This window comes from Xiphophorus couchianus, chromosome 14 (genome assembly GCF_001444195.1).
Source record: "Xiphophorus couchianus chromosome 14, X_couchianus-1.0, whole genome shotgun sequence".
Lineage (NCBI taxonomy): Eukaryota > Metazoa > Chordata > Actinopteri > Cyprinodontiformes > Poeciliidae > Xiphophorus > Xiphophorus couchianus.
The window spans coordinates 499,971-521,086 of NC_040241.1; the positions used below are offsets into that span (position 1 = coordinate 499,971).

At 38.4% G+C, this 21,116-nt stretch overlaps 2 protein-coding genes across 10 annotated transcripts in view; both read right to left on the bottom strand.

Annotated features, from left to right (window-relative positions):
• Window positions 1-382, bottom strand: part of afap1 (actin filament associated protein 1) — a 129,262-nt gene extending 128,880 nt beyond the window's left edge. The window contains exon 1 of the mRNA XM_028038289.1: window positions 277-382. Coding sequence (XP_027894090.1) covers window positions 277-367 — 91 coding nt within the window. The 5' untranslated portion in view covers window positions 368-382. The remainder of the gene's footprint in view (window positions 1-276) is intronic.
• A 5,894-nt stretch (window positions 383-6,276) lies between these two features.
• The window catches only part of ablim2 (actin binding LIM protein family, member 2), a 111,731-nt gene continuing 96,891 nt past the window's right edge, over window positions 6,277-21,116 (bottom strand). For 7 of the 9 annotated variants that reach the window (XM_028037772.1, XM_028037775.1, XM_028037774.1 and 4 more), the window contains 9 exons: window positions 20,787-20,894; window positions 16,779-16,832; window positions 15,154-15,191; window positions 14,896-15,004; window positions 14,741-14,799; window positions 12,424-12,484; window positions 9,655-9,662; window positions 9,470-9,550; window positions 6,277-8,408 (listed from right to left, as the gene is read on the bottom strand). In XM_028037772.1, the coding sequence (XP_027893573.1) occupies window positions 8,295-8,408; window positions 9,470-9,550; window positions 9,655-9,662; window positions 12,424-12,484; window positions 14,741-14,799; window positions 14,896-15,004; window positions 15,154-15,191; window positions 16,779-16,832; window positions 20,787-20,894 (632 nt within the window). In that variant the 3' untranslated portion in view covers window positions 6,277-8,294. The remainder of the gene's footprint in view (window positions 8,409-9,469; window positions 9,551-9,654; window positions 9,663-12,423; window positions 12,485-14,740; window positions 14,800-14,895; window positions 15,005-15,153; window positions 15,192-16,778; window positions 16,833-20,786; window positions 20,895-21,116) is intronic. The other 2 variants (XM_028037776.1, XM_028037779.1) reach the window with 1 other exon arrangement.

Consider the following 21,116-nt stretch of genomic DNA (forward strand, 5'->3'; position numbering starts at 1 on the left):
CACAGCATTCTAGTTGTAGAAATAACTGACTGGTAAACATGTATGTAGAAGATGTTTCAAATGTTACAGGAAAACTTCCAAAATAAAGAAGACACAAGAAAGCTGAGTGGCAGAAACACACCAACGGTTCAGAGGGCCCGCTGTATGATTTGAGCCTCACATTCACACAGACAGAGCAGCTGCATGGCCTCTCTGACAACCACTTCACACCAACGCAAACAATGTGCATCCAACCTATGAATGACACTCTGTTTTTAAAGCAGTAGTCGGTCTTACCTCTGTCGCTGTGGTCCTTCGTTTCCATGTTAGACTTTAATATTGCTTTGTGGACGGCAACAATAAAGAATGGGCAGGGGGCACTGATCATGAATGACCGACAGCATCAGCGACCAATCAGAGGCCAGGAGCAGGGGAGGTGGGTCCTGTTTGGAAGCCCTTGTGTTCAGAGGATGAAAATAAAGCAGCAGGTTTGTTGCTGCTTTGAAAAGAATGAAAAAGAAAGAATAAAACAGCTAACATAGATATGTATTTTTTGTTAGTGGCTCAGTATAGATTTGTTGACCTGCTGCAAAAGATAACAACTATGAAGGAGCATTACTGCACATAAACCCATACTAAAGTACTGATTTACAGACACCAGTTGTCAACATTTTCATTAAATAAGGTCTATCATAGCACAGTATTGTGCTATGATAGACCTTACTAAGCATCGATGCTTGTATACATCTAATTTGCATAGACAAATTAGATGTATACAAATTCTCTACTACGTAAATATCAGTATTTATGTATACTATACTAATAAGGGTAGTATGTATTTTTCATACACAGTAATTGCGGTTGTGGTCAGGTTCATCTTGACCACAACCAAAACATTTCATGTTAGAAGATGTTGCAAATAAAACATAGTCAAAGTCATCTAATCTAACATGAAAACACAAATTTAGTTCCTCGTCTCGTCGATTTAATATAAACAATTGTCTCCTGTGAGAGACAACATGTTTTATCAAAGGTGATTTACACCCTGACGGAACTTTTCTGATGGGTGACACCACCTTACAGTGCCGAGACAGCTATTTTGTCAAAAAATCATCACTAATGAATGGAGACACATTTGACAATGTTACCTTAGTTGTAGGCAGTATTAGTGGCGAAACCTGTAAAAACAAACCGTTAACAGAAATGCCCGCTTCCACCAGTTGTTTAGCTTGCTCAACTTTCTCCGCAAACAAAACTACAGCTCCACTCATTCGAGCTGCTGACTTGATGGATCCATGTCCAATCACCTCCCCTACAGCCAAACAGACTTCCTCCACGCTGCATGGAGAACCAGCACCTACCTTAGTGCCTTTCTTCCGTGTCAGCGTGGAGAAAGCCCCACCACCAACCACCATGGCGTCCTCAGACGCTGGCCTGACAGCCACACCAGAACCCAAAAAAACCCTTAAAACGTGACAAACTAACACAAAATCACAACTAAACAAGTAACATTTACTTGTGTTTTTTTACACCCAGTGAAAAACAGTAAGAAAAAACCAAAGATAGAAAATATACAATCACGCTCTTCCGCTCTTCCACTCACACCCTCCTCTCACACGAAGAAGAAGATCAGATCCCAAGCTGATGATTCGTGCAGAGGTATGTTTAACATTGAGCGTGTTTAGATTTATTTCTGATTTCTGCGCTTGATTGTTGTAGGTAACATACTTGTAAAAAGAGGGCCGTTGACTGGTTTCACTTTAGAGAAGGTAAAGGCACTTTCTTATTATTATCTGGCTATTTGTGCTTGATTTCCTTTGTGTGTAGGTTGGCCTGCTACTGTTTCAGTTTTAGTTTTAGTTTTAGTTGAGAATTTATTTTTGGATAGTTATTATTGATCAAAAGCATTTTCTTTTTTGGGCTATATTTAGGGAAGAGGAACTCTTATTGTCTATCCCTCTGGCTCATTTTAAAAAGGGACCTATGCTGTCTCTGGGTCCCAAGCTGTTTTATTTAGATTGAGGAGACTTGTGAAAGGGGAGTTTTTCTTTTATTTGCTGTATTCATGAGGGATTTTTGTGTGAGTGTGTTTTTGTTGGAGAACACTTACTTAGTTGTATTTGTGTTTTCCTTATTATTATTCCTTCCCCAAGCAGTCTAACTTTATTTAATTGGGTTTTAACTATGTTTTTCAGCTATAAGGTTTCCAGGGCCAGCATAGACTCCTACTTTTAGTATGGTCATTTTTGTACAATAAAATAAACTTGGTATTTTTGCCCATAGGCATTTGTGAAGTCAATAAACTGTATCTAATTTGCAACAGTGCCTCTGGTAATTTTTACAAACTTATCTGTGTGATCTGGTAAAAAGAGGATTTAAGGTTCTCCACACATAACAAAAGCTTTACCAAAGGTCACATGTGTTTAACCTTGCATGTGAAAATTATGTTTCAAAACAATTTTCTACAGAGCAGCATTCAGTGCGCTTCGAAAAGACCGCATGTAAGTGTAACTGGGTCTGTATTGTTAGTTGTATATTTTCACAAAATGTTTTCTTTAATTTATTTGTCCTCTTATACTTGTCTGTCTTTGTGTTCCTCTGTGTCTGCTATGATGGGTTTGGTCCTCCAGCTCCGCCCTACTTTCTTCTTCTTTTGTTTGGGGTCCTCCAGCACCATTATAAATGTTAAGTTGTTCATTTCCTCTTCCCTTTTGTTACTCGTTCCACTGGGAAGAGGCAAGTTTTATAATCTATTGTAATCCTTTCATTTATATTGTGCAAATGTTTATTTTTTTCTTTTGTATTAATGTTAGGTGTTTTAATATTTTCATTTGAGTTGCTATTGCGCATTTATAAGATTTGATGCATGCTAACATTATTATTTTGTATATTTCGGGTTGGCGAATTGGAGCACATGCTACGTGCTAATGCTAATATCTCCCGATTGACAGGCTGAATAAACGGAGTCCGCCTCCAAACCCAGACTCGGTGTTTTATGGTTTGTCCTATCAACACACAACGCAGAAGTCCACCGGTCACATAAGCATAACCAAATCAATGAGTAACACGACAATCCCATTCACATTCAGGTTCACCCAAATAAATTAATTCCAACTCATGAATAGACACAATGCAAACAAAACTGAATAGTTTCTGCTTTTTGTAACCAGCACTGATCAGAAAAACATTGGAATTGACGCTCAAGTACCTCTAACGTGAGTTGCTTAACACTTCTAGCCTAGTGTGTGTTTTTGGCTCAGATCCTGCAATGCAACCGCACTGTTTCTGAACTTTCTTTTTTTTTTTAGCAACACTAACTACAGTAAGTGTCACTAAACAATGAGGTTGGTGTCATCATATTTAATAAAATTTAAATCACATTTAAATTTAAATTGTATATGAAGTGTTGAAAATGGACTAATTAATATAACTGTGTGTAGCACTTTAAGAGCTCAGGAAGCCGCCTGAGTAATGTTTGCTGTGATTGGTTCTGAGTAATCTCAAGCTGCTAATGAGAGCACATGTTCAGTGTTAGACAAGCAGAAAGTTGAGGAAGTTGGAGATCGTTCAGAGCTGTTGTACAAGAGACTGAGAGCGTGTAAATGAATGACAACCACTCTCAGCTCGATTAAAAAACCAAGACCGGAAAACTCTCCTCATTCTTTACCGGATGCTCGTGGTGGCTGTACTATTTAAGGAACTAACACACAAAATAAAGGGGGCACAACATGAAGGAGTATTGAAGAATATATTGAAAGGTCACTAAAATATACCACACTTCAAAAAGAAAATGTACTAAACAATCAGAATTTGTAATATCACCCAGCATTGTTAGAGTACTGACGATTATTTTACGTCTTCTCAATCTTATGTTGACTGACATGCTCTGCAAACATATCAATAAATGTAAACAGTTATATCATGTAAACTAATTCATTGCTCATTTAATGGAAGCCATATTATTTCGTTTGCACCTTAAGACTTCTCTGGGCTGCAGAAGCAAAGATGTGCAATGTAGTAATCTGACAATATTCTTACAGTTAAAAATTTGTCTGGCAAACCTGTTAAACAATATTACCTTCAAAACGTTGGCAACAAATGAATTTTTTTTTTAGACAATAAAAATAAACTGGTCCAAATAGTGAATTAGACGAAAGTGCTAACTAAACTCGTACCAGTGGTCGCTGAGTACCGAGAGCAATGTTTAATCCACTAAACTATGACGACAGCTGAAAGGTCGATAATCCTGCCTGTCAGGGATTCTCATATAACGGACAACTCGCTTTTTAGGAAGCAAATTTGAATTAACTGGTGACACTTTCAGAATCTCAGTTTGAGTTAAGATTTTAACCCATTTCTGACGTAAAAGTATGTAAGACAATTGTTTTTTCAGCGATGTCTCTTCTAGTTGAGTATTAGAGTCACTTGATGAAAAGAATAAAGATGTTTAGTTAAATTACAAGAAAAATATCAACAATAAAGAAATGACACTGCCACATAGATCTGCGGTAGCCATGTCTTCTGTAAATGAATTAGGAAATAAACTATAACATGTTACAAAAACAGTGTTTAAAAGGAGTTTGCTATTGTTTCTGTGGATATCTAATTGAAATATACAATATGAGGGAGATGTGAAAAACAACATAACCAGTTGATCTTTTTAAACATTTTATTTTTAATCCCATGGCTCTTCAACATTTATGTCGGCTTTCAGGGATTAATCTTTGCTTTGAGATCTGTTTATGGCATCTTGAGATCTATTTCGATCTTCCTTTGACGAGTTTCAACTTCTGAAGCAACACATACGTAAGTCAGGACAAGTTCTGCGTAATTTGCCCGTTTTAGTGATTTTGTAGATTAATGTATAAAAAAAGGGCAACATACCATGTTAGACCAATAAAAGTCTTTCTAATTAGTTATTCTCGAGATCTTAATGGGTGTCTTACGGAATCGGATCGTATTTTTACAAAAATTTGTAGTTTTTTTAAGCTTATCGCATTATTTACTTCCTGGTTCGGTAAAGGGGTCCTAAAAAGCCACGCCCACAGAAACATCTGTCTTTCCCTGCTGCCACCACCAGTTAATCCATAACACTGGTTTTACGGGCCAAGAGATACTCCGGCGTCAGTAGTTGCTTCCCCGATGCTTCCGACTCTGTACTCCGTCCAAGCTACCAGCTAGCTTTCCCGAGCCCGAACCTGTGCGGTCCACCGGCGCTCCGGGTCCTCCTGCCGTCCGACTTTCAAGATCATCTTCGTGGGATCCACCGCAGCCTCTTCGTGGGTCCGTGCGGCCACCTGGCCGACCTTCGCCGCCTCTTCGTGCCACGATACGTCCGCCTCCTAAGTCGCATTATTATCAACTAATAAGCAATTTCCCCTTAGGGATCAAAGTATATTCTACTCTATTTTTTAGTCACATTGATTACTGTAACAGTGTCTTCACAGGTCTGCCAAAAAAAAAAAAAAAAAAAACCTCCAGCTGCAACTGATCCAAAACGCTGCTGTGGAGGCCTCTCTAAAACCAGGAAAACCAGGAAGTTTTTAGCATCACACCAGTTCTACAGTCCTTACATTGGCTCCCTGTAGCTTAGAGAATAGACTTTAAAATACAGTTTATAAATCACTTAACGGTTTAGCAAATTACATTAAAGATCTTCTGTTGTTGCTTCACCTGCAAAACAGCTGAAGCACTGAGTTCCTTGAAATCTATACTAAAAGCCCACCTGTTTAGAGTTGCTTTTGAAACAAAATCAATCAATATTCTGATCTGTAACAATGGAACTTGACAAAACGTAATGCTTCAATTATTGACTGTGTGTTCTATGACTTTGTATTTCTGTATTTGTAAAGCACTTTGAACTGCCTTGTTGCTGAAATGTGCTACACCAAAAAAACTTGGATGCAGCCAAAAAGACCAACTCACACTAAATTTGAATTGAGCAAATTTAATTTCAAAGTGTCAATTGCACAATTATATAGTCAGTGGAAACGTGGTTACTAACAGTGTCTTCAGTCAGATGTTTCTTCAGAATTGCTGTAACACTGATTGCTACAGGAGATCCTTCTTGCCCACAGACATCAGAATCTACAACAACTCTTTGAAGAAACTTGGATTATATGAGTTTAAGCAATGTTTAATTTCCCTTTGGGATTATTGAAGAACTTCTGAATTTGAACTGAACTCTGGTTCTTACAGCTGTGTGACATACAAAAGTCTGGTCTGGTGTGGTGTGGCGTGATTGTGGATACCACTCACATTCACCAAGCACAAGCACTGAAACAAACAGTAACACTGTCTGGTTAAAGCACTTTAATAGCAGATGGATATTAGAAATTCATTGTTAAGATAATGACAGGAGTTAGTGTGACCTACAGGAGAAACATTTGATCATACATTAAGATGAAACTCAAAATGTGATATGTCTCTCGTCATCAAATTTATCACGTGATGCTTATGCGTTTGACACTACACCATAATCATTTAAAAATAATATAACTTCCATAAAGTCGTATTTAAATAAATACCTTACAGAAGCAAACGTAAACAGTGAATTCAGGCATTTCATATGACTATAAAATATTCAAACACTGATGATGTTTTCATACATTTCTAATACGAGGTCAGTAGAGAAACCCCTTTTTCCCATCCTCATGCATGCTTAAAGATACACCAAGGCTTGTATACAGACAGATAAATCTGGTATATGTCCAGTTTACTTAAACACACATTCTGTATATGATCTGATGGTGACCTTAGTTGATAGCCAATTAAAATTAAGCAAGCTGATGGCATTCATTTAAAATGTAGAAGTTTGACTCTATGCAGGAATTCATGTCAAACCAGCTGAGAACACAATACAACATCAGTGTTGGATTTTACATCAATCCAATTTAAATTTACTTTAACTCCACCTCAATACAAGTTTAAAGATCCTTCCAAAAATAGCTTATTAAAATATTCCTGGCCATGTGACCATTTCCTGACTCATGTGGTTGCTATCCACTTCCTGCCTGTTGTTAATTGAAGGGTTAGAAAGAGAAGAAACTTGGAAATGTTTAGAGAATGCATCAGAACCAATCAAGCTCTCAGACTAGAAGAAGATGAGGTAAAATGAAAAATAGAATCACATGATGCAGAAGTACAACATCACCGCAGACAGTTCTTAACTCTGTCTTTGTCTTCTAAGCCTAAAGGTAATGGCAATGGCGTGAACCAAATCCAACTTGTTTGTCAATGTATCTGTATTTCCATTACAAAACTATGTAAAATTATGCAAGCATTTTCTCCTAGTCACAGAGCAAAGCTTTGTGGCTTCATGTAAAAACTATGTTTTTGTGCAAAACTCTGTCGATATTACACTAATGTTGAAAAAACTCAATTTCACAATTGCATTGTTTCCATTAAATAAGAAACACAATTAAATCACACGTGAATATGTTTGCTCACTCAATAAGTCACTAAAAACATGCTTTGCCATAATACTCCAACTAATTACTTCCTGTTGTCTTCTTCATAGTTTGGGCCAGCAGCAACATCATGTTCATGATCATGTGACTTGTGTGTTGTGAAAAAAGTGTTTCCATTTTGCAGAATAAACCAATTTCAATATGGCGAAAAGAACCACCTCATCCTGGTGCCAAAACCTTTTATCGAGTTTTTTCAAAATTAGTGTGTTTTGATTAAGCAAGTTTATTTTCAAAATGTCAAATTGTGTGATTATGTGGTCAATGGAGACACAGCTAGTGAGTTAGGAGGCAGAGGACAAAGAGACAGAAAAGGGCATTGCAGCAAAAACATGTTGAAGTAGGAGACGATGAACAGAGAGAGGACAAACGACAGGCAGAAAAACAAGACAGCTCATGTTTGAAAATGTAAGTTTTGGTGCATATAAAACAACCAGAACCACATACAGTAAAGCCTGGGGGAAGGCCCACAACTAGAATGAGAAAGAGCAGTTCTTCATTTTTTAAAAATGTGAATTTATGGATGCACCAGGAGAAAACCGGGGAGGATACAGAACTTCACAGGAAGCAAGGAGAAAAACACAAACCATGCAAACACATCTTCGCTTCCTCTTCTGTGGGATTTTCAATCAAACATTCGCACAGAACTGCATACAAAAAGCTACACATTCTATTACTGCTCCAATTATGTGGAAACATTCCCACACAGGGCGCCTCTATGTAGCTGCACAGGCAGAATACATGGAGATTTACAAGCGGAGAGTCTGAGGAGGTGCATACTGATATTTCAGGCGTTATCTTTTGCTTCCTTAAAGATTGCAGTTGTTGCAGTGATTATTTAATGATGGTCTAAAACAGACGGGCCTTCTTCTTCATGTCGTTCTTCTTCCACAGGGCCATCCGGTCAAACTGTTCCAGTGTCATTCCAAAAACCTGCTGAAACTCGTCTGGAGATAAATGCCTCTGGAAATGGAGGACAGGTTGGAGAGATTTTTACTTGATGGTAAACACAACCGACTTAACACAATGTTTGAAAGCTATATTACTCAAAAGAAAAACACTGCTTCCTATTAAACTCCTTGTTTTTATTAGAGCTAACTGCTCAGCTCCCAGAGTTAACAGTAAGGTATTGGAAGAACTCACCAAGTCCACCATTTTCTTTTTTTTTTTTACATATGATGGTATCATTTATTTAGCATAATTCAACTGAAAAACCAACAAATTGGTTCAAAAGAAAGAAAGATAAAAGCTAAAAGCATGGTGTGCCCACCATTAAACTAAGCATCAAATCATCTCACATCTTGACTTGGTAATATTTACAAAGGTTTTCCACATCTCAGATTACATAAAAATCTATTGTTCACAGCTAATCCGCTAATAGCGGAGCTAATTTTTTATTTAGTTCATTAGTGTTTTTACTGACTTTAAAATCTTTTAACGCACCTTGCTTCCCCTAAATATGTTTATCCAGATAAATTCTAAAGGGCTAATTCACTTTTATAAACTATGGTGGCCCTGAAGTACAAAATCCTAATTAACTAAGAACAATAAAATTAAGAAAACACAACGACTTCAATTAAGCACAACTACAAAATAAGATAATTGGCTTATTTTGTAGTTGGCGTTTTGCACAGTTGAATGGTTGCCATGGAGATTAAACGATTTCTCAAATATGCATGAAAGAATCAAGGAAACACTCCAGGTATGTTTTTGATGAAGGAATCATATAACACGATGTAAAGCTAAAAAAACGAAATCTATTTGACATAATTCTGCACCTTTAATGTAACTGATCATACTGAAGCTCATTTTGTTTTCATTCATCTAAGTTGTATCTTAACATAGACTAAATCTTCAAAGGACTGTCTTAGGTCATTTCAAACAGCTGACAGGTCTGTTCTACTGCAATTTGAAATCCTGAATAATTTCACAGCCATGTTTTAACATTTTATCCAGCTTAACAAGCCGTAGAAAGAAGGAGGGGGTTGGAACTACAGAGAAGGGAGGAAAAGATTAGGGCTCACCTCCAGTCTGGTGCGATCTACATCTCTGGGAAGCTTCACTTTCACTTTATGTGTCACTGCTAGTATTTCATAGGGGTAGATCTGGCATAGAAAAAGGATTGAGATTTGTTGGTGAGTAGTATTAGTAATCAACTAATTTAATTATAATTAAGGGTATAATTTAATAAAGCAAGAATATCTCTTACCTTGTAATCTAAACAGGAGAGAAGAGAGAGAAACATATATTAAAGTAGATCCGGTGAACTGACTTTTATTTTGTTGTGCAAAAAAAATGACAGATTATGATGCTAGAGACAACAACAAAATCTCCCTCTTCCCTCCATTGTTTACATTTCTGTCGCTGCTGATACTGTCGCATAGAAACGGCGATCACTCGATAAGACGCACAGAGGAAATAAAATTAAATTACAAAAGAAAATAGTAACGCAAAGTGGTTTAAATAAGTAACTGTAGTCTGACTACTGGATTTGAAATAGCCACACTTTAGATTACTCGTTACTGAAAACAGTGGTCCGATGTCAGTAACGTCGGACCACGTTACCAGTGATGTCAGTAACACGTTACTGACATCACTGATAGAGAGGGTCTCTATGCTAATGGAATCAGAGATTCATAATTATTGGAAAGCAGATATGGTTGTTTGTATGTTAATCTGTGAAACCTGATGTAGCTGATGGTATAGCAGAGTCTCACAGGTAAAATATCATGTCCCTTGAACTTTTCAACATTTTGTCCTGATATAGAAACAAAACTTTGTGTATTTTATTGGGATTTATGTGACAGATCAACAACACATAGTGCAGAATTGTCAGGTGGAAAAAGAAAGCGACAGTTGTCTGGAAAAATATAAAAATTGTTTATTTGTAATGAGTCAATACTTTTCAGAATTTCTTTTGACTGAAGGTCTTTTGGGGGTTGTCTCTGCTTTGAACAAACCCCAGCAATTTTACAATGTGTTCCTCACAATTCGTATCAGAATAGTCTTATCATAAGATTGGTTAGTTACAGTGTCATAAAACAGCAGGACATAGGTCCTTGATCCTCAAGGCTAAGTGTTACTTTCCCGATCCAGCATTTATCAGGTTTGAAGCTGTTCTCATTAGCATCAAATACAACCTCCTTTTATTACAAAAAGGTAAATGGTAAGGCCATCCGTGTTGAGCTCCGCAGAATCCTTGGAGCATAACAATCAAATCTTCACAACTATAGATGACAACCTGCTGTTACAAGATCTGCTGATCAAATGTCAGCTAGAGCAGACTCGACAGACTCTCTTGACTCTGTATTTTTGTCCTCACCTTTCAAGGTTTTTATAGGTTTCTTATTTTTTCTCACCCAGACTCTTGTTAAAGTATTTTTTCAACAACACCTACAAACTGATTTTTGTCCATGCTTTGCAAAACAGGTCAAGCTCAGACTGTTTATAGTTTTCTCATCTTGCCTAAGTTGCATTTAGGACTATGACATGGATATGCATTGATATAAACCATTCTATGGTACCTTTGGCTGCTTGCTTAAGAGGAAATGTGTTCAGAAGATGTGCAGTGTTACATTTTCTGCCACACATTGTGATTTTCATGTGGACAGACTTAAACATGTGTATTTTATTGCAATTAAAATCAATTTCAAAAAGTTTCAGGTCCATAGACCTATTCTGCAGACAGTCCAAATACGGTTTGTTTAGGTAGGTGACTAATGCATTACAACAATGCAATGTCACACAAACAAATGCATGGATAGCTTAACAAAATTTTGTTATATAAAAATATGAGCAAACCAGAGTCTACGGAAAAAGCAGAGTCAAAATTTACCCCAATGTTCCTGAACTAACCAAGACTTGGCGTATGAGGCCAGAGAACCTAAAGTTTACATTACTAGAGGTGCATGCTTTTCTAGAGCACAGATTTTTTATTTTAATTTCTTTAAAAGTACTCAAAATGTGCTGAGGATGAAGCATGTAAACTAGGAATAACAAGGGCTCCAAAACAGAACCTTGAGGTATACCAAAATAAAGATGACTAAGAATTTGAGCAGCCACTCAGAAAGATATGTAGAATCCACTGTAAATCAGTGGTAGGTTTGCAATTATGTCATTTTCTTTCCAGAATGGTGCCTAAAGTTTGACATCATGTGTTGAAGTTTTGGATATTGACTGCTAAGTGGGGGAAGACCATTTATGCAGCAGTTCCATTGCCTCTCCTCACATTCTCCACCTGTGATGCAGTGCAGCAAGTGACATGTATTCTTTACCCAGAATGCATCGCTGTAGAACAGTAAATAGTGTGTCCTATGTGCTTTCAGACCAAAGCTCTACTGTGGTCAACTAAGCAAAATCTGCAACAGAGTTAGTGATACTCAACAGCTATAAAGCTGAAGTCATGAATAAAATGCCTGCTCCAAACAATCACTTCCTGGAGCACAAACTGTACAGGTAGGTGTGGAATAACACATTTGACCCTGCTGAGGGTCATATACAATGTTGATATCCATTCTGGTGGATATCAACATGGTTGAATTTAGCACTTTAATATTAGCTCTAGCTTCCACTAAATAGGTGGCTTCCACCATGTTGGTGTAGCGCTTTAGCTTTAGCATTAGCATAACTAATGTTTAGGATGAGTGCTTAATAATTAGTGCAACTACATTTTTAGTTGGCAGTGGTCACCATTGATAGTGTGTGTATGACCACCTGATATTTTTTTCCCCAAAGGCCAGTTAGAACAGTGCAAATAAGGTAGCTTGTTTCACAGTGGAGTAGCTGACTACTCTGGCTGTTGTTGTTCATTGTGTCCATCAGAAAAACAGCATTAGGGATGAAACTGTGTCTGTGGTGCTCTGTAAGACCGACTTGCAGGCAGAAATCTAAACAGTTTGTATTAAAGTAAGTGGAGCAGATTTATGCTCCAGAAGACAGGAACTGAAGCTAAGATTCTCAAGTTGATATTTAGTCTCACCTCTCATGCCTCCCCAGCTGTGGGAGTCAGGGTCCACGTCGTCCTCCACCATATCAGCAGCCTGTAGGAATATACACATTCAACACAAACTCCCGTCATTAACTTAGGTCTTTTCCACCAAAGAGCTTCCAGTTCTTAACCACAAATGGTCTTAACTGATTCCATAAAAGAATCTGTTTGCTTTTCCACGGCCTGAGAGCCAAGTTGGAGCCACCTCACAATAAACCTTGATCTGTCACTTGAATACCAATAAAACACATTGGAGTTTGTGGCTGTGATGTAAGTATAGGTTAGAGCCTTCTCACTCTGGCAATGTGCCATAACTACAAGAAAATAACTACAAATCTTGTAGTTGTGCCACTTCCAGTAGTATAAATGAAGATTGCAGCCACAAGAATCTCTTCATAGAGCTCCAAGTTAAAAAAAAAATTTGAGTTTTCCTTTGACTAGAAACTGAGCAAAGGTAAAATCCACACTACAGGATAATATGTAGCCAATATACACTGCTCAAAAAAATAAAGGGAACACTCAAATAACACATCCTAGATCTGAATGAAAGAAATATTCTCATTGAATACTTTGTTCTGTACAAAGTTGCATGTGCTGACAACAAAATCACACAAAAATCATCAATGGAAATCAAATTTATTAACCAATGGAGGCCTGGATTTGGAGCCACACACAAAATTAAAGTGAAATAACACTACACGCTGATCCAACTTTAATGTAATGTCCTTAAAACAAGTCAAAATGAGGCTCAGTATTGTGTGTGGCCTCCACGTGCCTGTATGACCTCCCTACAACGCCTGGGCATGCTCCTGATGAGGTGGCGGATGGTCTCCTGAGGGATCTCCTCCCAGACCTGGACTAAAGCATCCGCCAACTCCTGGACAGTCTGTGGTGCAATGTGACGTTGGTGGATGGAGCGAGACATGATGTCCCAGATGTGCTCAATCGGATTCAGGTCTGGGGAACGGGCTGGCCAGTCCATAGCTTCAATGCCTTCATCTTGCAGGAACTGCTGACACACTCCAGCCACATGAGGTCCAGCATTGTCCTGCATTAGGAGGAACCCAGGGCCAACCGCACCAGCATATGGCCTCACAAGGGGTCTGAGGATCTCATCTCGGTACCTAATGGCAGTCAGGCTACCTCTGGTGAGCACATGGAGGGCTGTGCGGCCCTCCAAAGAAATGCCACCCCACACCATTACTGACCCACTGCCAAACCGGTCATGCTGAAGGATGTTGCAGGCAGCAGACCGCTCTCCACAGCGTCTCCAGACTCTGTCACGTCTGTCACATGTACTCAGTGTGAACCTGCTTTCATCTGTGAAGAGCACAAGGCGCCAGTGGCAAATTTGCCAATCTTGGTGTTCTCTGGCAAATGCCAAGCGTCCTGCACGGTGTTGGGCTGTGAGCACAACCCCCATCTGTGGACGTCGGGCCCTCATACCAACCTCATGGAGTCGGTTTCTAACCGTTTGTGCAGACACATGCACATTTGTGGCCTGCTGGAGGTCATTTTGCAGGGCTCTGGCAGTGCTCCTCCTGTTCCTTCTTGCACAAAGGCGGAGGTAGCGGTCCTGCTGCTGGGTTGTTGCCCTCCTACGGCCTCCTCCACGTCTCCTGGTGTACTGGCCTGTCTCCTGGTAGCGCCTCCAGCCTCTGGACACTACGCTGACAGACACAGCAAACCATCTTGCCACAGCTCGCATTGATGTGCCATCCTGGATGAGCTGCACTACCTGAGCCACTTGTGTGGGTTGTGGAGTCCGTCTCATGCTACCACGAGTGTGAAAGCACCACCAACATTCAAAACTGACCAAAACATCAGCCAGACAGCATAGGTACTGAGAAGTGGTCTGTGGTCCCAACTGCAGAACCACTCCTTTATTGAGTGTGTCTTGCTAATAGCCAATAATTTCCACCTGTTGTCTAGTCCATTTGCACAACAGCAGGTGAAATTGATTGTCAATCAGTGTTGCTTCCTAAGTGGACAGTTTGATTTCACAGAAGTTTGATTTACTTGGAGTTATATTGTGTTGTTTAAGTGTTCCCTTTATTTTTTTGAGCAGTGTATTTATTTGCATTTCTGCCAACAGATGCAAGTTTGAACCATTGTGGAAACAATAATTTCTACTCAGCCTTATTCTATTTATGAGTCAGTGTGGTACATGAATATTAGATTATTTAAATCTTTCAGGGATTTTATTTCAGCAACACAAACAAAACCCGTTGTGCCAACAGTTTAAACTGATTTTATCCATCAACTGGGTATTTATAATAAGCTGTTTAATCAAAAACTGGTTGCTCACCTTATAGATGCCATTCCTTCCATAGCCGGGTAATGATGCAGATTTATTGTAGGGGAAATCTACAGAGGTGTCAAGATTTTTGTTTTTTAATTTTCTCATTTTTTCGCACTTTTGAATGATTCAACATAAAGCTGGAGTTCTAAATAGTTTCTCACTTGGCTGAGATGTGTCCATGGGGAGACTGCATGTGGATTTACAGGGATTCAGGTCTTCTGGAGCTATCTCACCGTCAGTCTCACTTTTCAAGATTATCCAACTTGTTCTCTACAGAAGGAAATCAAAGGATGGAGAAAACAGAAAAAGGACAGAATGATTGACAGGAGTGATGGAGGATGGCAAGATAGTTAGATAATTAGTTTATGGAGGTTGAGAACAGATATGGAAATTCAAAATAAGTGTCCAGACAGACCCACCTTGCTGTCATCACCCTCCTGCCAGGATGTTCGAGAAGCTGTAAAACAGTCAAATGTTACAGCATGTCACAATCAGTGTGCTGGATCACCTTACTCTGAGTTAACCTGTCCTCCAGGGTGAGTCCAAGTCAAACCTGGAGCATAACATCTACAGCTGCAGTTTTAGAGGAAGCTTTCCTACATGTACAGTCTAAAACAGTGTCAATCACCTATGTATTATAGACTAACACTGGATTTGAAAAACCGCAAAGAAAACTATTGGTGTTTACGTAGGCATACATCAAAGCAGGTCAACTACAAACCTAGTTACTTGGGAACTTTGATTGTATTCCTATTATGATGATGAGTAATGCTTCAACCACATTACATGTATGCAAAAAACTGTTGTCTTTGATCTGTCTTTTATTACATGGCCACTGGCCCATATGCCAGAGAATCATTCCTTACAATATCTAATGGTATGATGTCACCCAACCTGTTTTTAAGTGATAAACTCTCTCTATTGGTCCACCAATTCTTTAGCAAAAAATATAGGATAATGGGCCATTTTACAAACCGTTTTCAAAAAACAGGGACGTTTTCTAGAAATCAAGAAAGTTATGGAAAATGGAAAACAAATTCAGCCCATTTACTCATTTGTTAAATAAAAAAGTGAACAGGTTAACAGTCCTAGGAAGATTATTAAATATGGATACATTTAAGAAAACTTCACAAGTGTTCTGAAAATTACATATGTATGCTTATGGTACAAAAAAACCTGAAGACACAGTGAACATGAGTGAGACAACACAACACCAATGTCAACATCCAAAGTTATTCTGAGTGTACACACACTGCTACAGCATCACCACTAACCCAACAGATGAGCTGGTGAGATGAATGCCAACATGCATGACTGAGGTGAAAAACGGAGCCTCCTGCTAAATCAGCTGCAGTCCACAGCTTTGCTTCACCACTGTATCTCTACATACTGAAGTTAATGAAGATAAGATTTACTTCCTGAATCTTAAATATATCTTTTCATATGCTCCTTCTCAGAAGGTATATATAATTGTTGAAATTGTTTTTTAGCAATTTATAAAATAACTTTAGTTGAGCAGATGCTTCCAAAAAAATAGCTTTTTATGGAGGCAGAATGGGAGCATTTTAATCCGAATACCATATACTCACACCTTGAAACCTTACTACAAGACTTAAATCAAGTGGGGCACCGAATTAATTATTGTGCAAAAATATCCACACGTCTTGAATGTTTACTCACATTTTGTGTCATTCTTCCTACAAACTCCACAGTATTATGTTAGGATTTCATGTGAGACATTTTAAGCAATATTTTTTCACCTGGGACTAGTTGACTTCAGATTGACTAAATTGTTAGAAGCAAATGCAGTAGGTATTGTCATTATTCTTTGGTTTAACTTTATTTTAATCAACAGTTTACATTTTCCTATTTCTTTGAATACAATGCGTGTAGAACAGCGCAGGTAGATCCATAAACTACCAAAATTGCAGGCCGAAGAAACCAGAGGAACAGAACTAGGGGGAAAAACAAGATGGCTGACATGCAACACTTCGTGCAGAGACCAGACCAGAGAATTAAGTGTTAAAGGAAAAGTTGACTGTACCATGCTGTTTGTAGATGGGGGGTTTTCTATAGATATTATCTTTGACTGTAGCCTCTGAAGATGGATACAGAGCAGAGAAAATGGAAGAAGCCAACATGGGTGGGAGAAAGAAAGAAGGAAAAAGAGAGAATGGAGAAAAAGAAGCATGAGTTAGCAATATATTGAAGAATGAACATACTGGGGATGGTATTGCTTCAGCACAGCACATTTTGTAATTTCAATTGTAGCACACCAAGAGCATTGGGTTTTTAATAGTTTACATGCAACAAAATAAAGATATAAATATTCATTGCTCTGTATTATGAATGAATATAAATATGGTTATTTGAAGCAGGACATTTCAAGGACATTTCAGTTTTTATTAAAAATCCACATTCATGTTAAGAGTGATGTATTAACTACAACACTGGATGAAGTGTCTCTGGAGCAAAATAAGACAATGATCTCCCTTATGGGCGATTTATTCCCTGTAGTAGAAAATTATTATAAGGTAATACCTGCTAGTTATATTGCTATATGTTTATTCTACATTCTTGTATATTCCCACAGGATAAATCTATTTGGGTTACATGTACAACCCAAATGTAGTTGTTTTCTACAGCTGCATGAGAACCAGACTGTCTCGCCCCTTGTTTTGGATCCCTTATCCTTGGAATAAAACTCATGTGTGGTCCCTGTATTGCAGAGCTTTTCACGCCAGTCACTGTAAAAGGGTATTGGAGCCTCAAGAAGACACCCATCCTGGTGAGGAGAAATCTGTCCAGCAGTCAACAGAACAGACCAAGGGAGGACGACGCGCAACTTTTTGAATGAGGATAAATTACGTTGCTGCTGCTGGTGTCAAGTGCAAGTAACCTCTGACACCCCAGATTTCCTGAGTCACTGAAATATCTTTATTAAAATTGGTGTTAAATGCTAGTAACCTCTAATACCCTAAAGACTGACATTCAGGAAAGGAAAAGATAAGAAACAAAGCAATATAAAAGAGACAAAACAACAACAAACACTCGTTCTCATACATCAAAAGGCTCCCCAACCAAAGAACTATTGTTGGTCTATTGAGTGGTCTATTAGAACTATTGAGTGGTCGAAGTGGGGAGTGAAGATTAAATTAAATATTAAAAGAGTTCCAGGGAAAAGAGAAAATGAAGAAAGAAAAAAAGAGGAAATGGGATTTCATCGTGACAACGATCGTGCGTTCATCTTGTTCCCATTACAGTGTTGCCTATTTTTAATGATCTGTTTGTTTGTGTCACTCACATGGTGGGGTTCATTTTTCTCTGATAAGGAGGAGAATTCTTCTTTACATGAACCGTGGGATATTAAATGGCTGTCTACCATGGACTTGCAACTTAAACACTCCGCTCCTTACACCTTGAATTTGTGGTGCCGCTATGCTAAGTATATCGCTCAGGACAGGTCAAATTGCTATGTTTGCTCACACATGCCTTTAGCTGGCCACTCATCAATGGTGATTCCACAACTTTATCCAAACAGCTCTGACTTGTTCCCAGACATTTTGATTTCTTCCTTTCACGGTTTGCACCCTGTCGACACACACACACACACACACACACACACACACACACACACAGGAGTTGCTCCTCCGCTTCCAACTGTTAAGGGTTCCAGAGGCTTCACAAAGCTCCTTCAGGTCACCAACACATCCTTTGAGGAGCACTTCATTGGCCCTGTTCACATTCCACCTAAGGTAAAATTTGACTGTTAATCTAACTCAAAGGTTAGACTGATGGGTCACACGCCTACATTTTTGGGCAAAATACCTCGTTCATATTTTAAATCTGTCCTTGATCCCAGCACTCCGTATGCTAATAATGCTTCTCTTAATTATTCTCAAGTTCTTCCAGGAACTACCTGTTCCCCTTATTACCAGGTGCTGGATGTTCTTGGCACTTTGCCTCAAATTGATATGTTCTGGCTCTGTGGATATTCCCTATACTTGGCTCTCCCTGTAAATTGGTCCGGTAGGTGTGCGCCAGCTCTAGCAAAACACTCTTATGTTGTTAGCTCTGTAGGAATTCATGAACATCGCCGACAAATCCTCAGATCACTCACAGACCCACATGACCCACACTCAGGTCCCATGCTGTCACTATTGCACATTAAATCCACAAAAGTAAGATGGGTTACAGTAAAACAACACATTTTATTGAATTGTGTTGTTTTATTGTGTGGTAGAAATACAATAAAAAATTGCTGACCATAAAAAATACATGTTTCTACCACGTTTCTAACAATTGTTTCTACCAGCGTCTGAAACAATTTCCATACAAAAACAATAAGGACAGTTGCTATGAAAGCAATAAAATGATAATCACATTCTGTGTTTTTTCACTTAGCTTGCTTTCAATGTGGGACAGTTTTCTTTTTGCACTTTTGCAAAAGCAACAATGTTTTCATCTATAGGAACAACATACTGAATCAAAGAACATAGTGTTTAAAATCAGCTCTTATTCAAATGTATTACTGTTTCATTGTAAGAGATGATGTCTGCTGTTGAATCACTTTGATGTATAAGACAATTTCTTTTAAGCTAGCAAAACAGTATGGAATCAGAACTAGAAATGTATAATTTACAATCCAAATGAGAATCTTTTAAGAAGTAAATCGAGAACGTTGTGCTGTGGTGGCACAGCTGTAAAGCATAACCCATATATGGAGGACTTGGTCCTCGACGCGGCCATCACAGGTTTGATTCCCGGCCTGATGACCTTTGCTGCATGTCTTCCTGCTTTCTCATTACCCACTTTTCTGTCGATTCACTATCAAATAAAGGCCACTAGAGCCAATAAAACATTTTTAAAAGAGAAGTAATTCAAGAACTAATACCTGTGTAGCAGTATTGCATATCTGTTTAACTTTAGTAGGGTAGGAAGACACAATGCCAAATAACCCTCTAGCATTGGGCTACTACACGTTTGACAGTATTGACCGTTTGCAAATATGTCACTTAATCATTCAAGGTGCTATGAAGGACGTCGGAAGTGAGGGACTGGAGTATTGAACAAACCGACTGACATTGTTTTCCCAAGTTGTTTTTGCCAATTTAATCATGGCTTGTACTTGTCCGAGTCAAGCCTAATTAAAAGTTGTACAATAAAATGACAAGATTGGTTTGCAACCTTGTCTGTTTGTGTAGCCAACAGTGAAGCACTCCATGACAATTTTTAAAGTGAAATCAACTAAGTCAAAGTATGATGCTACTAGATGTCCATTTCTTGACAGATTTAAAGGAGCACATTGGTTGTTTTGATGTCCGTTATGGTGGAGTGGTCACAAGATAAGCCAGCCTACCACAGGATTTGCATACAAGTCAAAACATGCTGCAACTTGAATACACAATGTAAACTGCACCATTGCTACATAGCACACACTACACTATGAAGTCTGTAATAATATATGTCCTCTCACTCCAGGATGCCAAATGCTTGAAATTGAAAGTGAAACTGACAGCTTGTTCTACTTTGTAGCATAACATTAAATTTCACATTCTTAAAAACAATATACATGTGCATCAAAATCGACACTCATTTCAAAGACAGGACTTCATGTATCACAAAATCAACTTAATTTTCTCACACCTGTGCCAAAATCACAAGTATTTTTTAATATGACAGCAGCAGATGTATTTAAAACTAGTGTTTTGAGTTAGCTGATCTTCATCAATCAACTTTTTTCATCTACTCTTGTATTGGGACTCTTGTCAGTTAATTCACCATCAAGGTTAGAGATACTATCACCTTCAACACAGATATGAATCGTAACACTGTTTTGCTCTTGGGTACTAGCATGTAAATCTAACCAATTTTCAATATTAAACCATTACTGATCAATCTGATCAGTAATGGTCATAATTACTAAATATGATGAAATTAGTTTTCATCAAATTGTTTAGTAATGAATCCAGAACTCACCTTATACGTCACCTCTTCGTCATTAGGAACTGTAAAGCAGAGGCCAAAAATGAACAGCGCAGCTGTTGCCTACCTGGTATGTGGAAATGCCGGGGAGCAGCCACATATGTCGAAGTAGATGAGGGAGATTTGCCATCAGAGTAGGTGGATAAGCTGGGAGTACTTCGACCACTTTCACTACCTCCAATGGATTATGGATGTTAGAGATAAAGGGAAAAGGGAAATGGAGGTTACAAAGGTTGTGGAGGAGGGGCAACAAATAAAGTTTTATGGAAAGCATATTTGCAAAAGTCAAATGAGAAAGTCTGGCTACAAACACTTGTGCTAGTGATTTGATAACCCAACCTATTATGTACAGTTTACTTAATCTCTGTGCTGAACAAGTGTGTTGTGAGGATTCTTG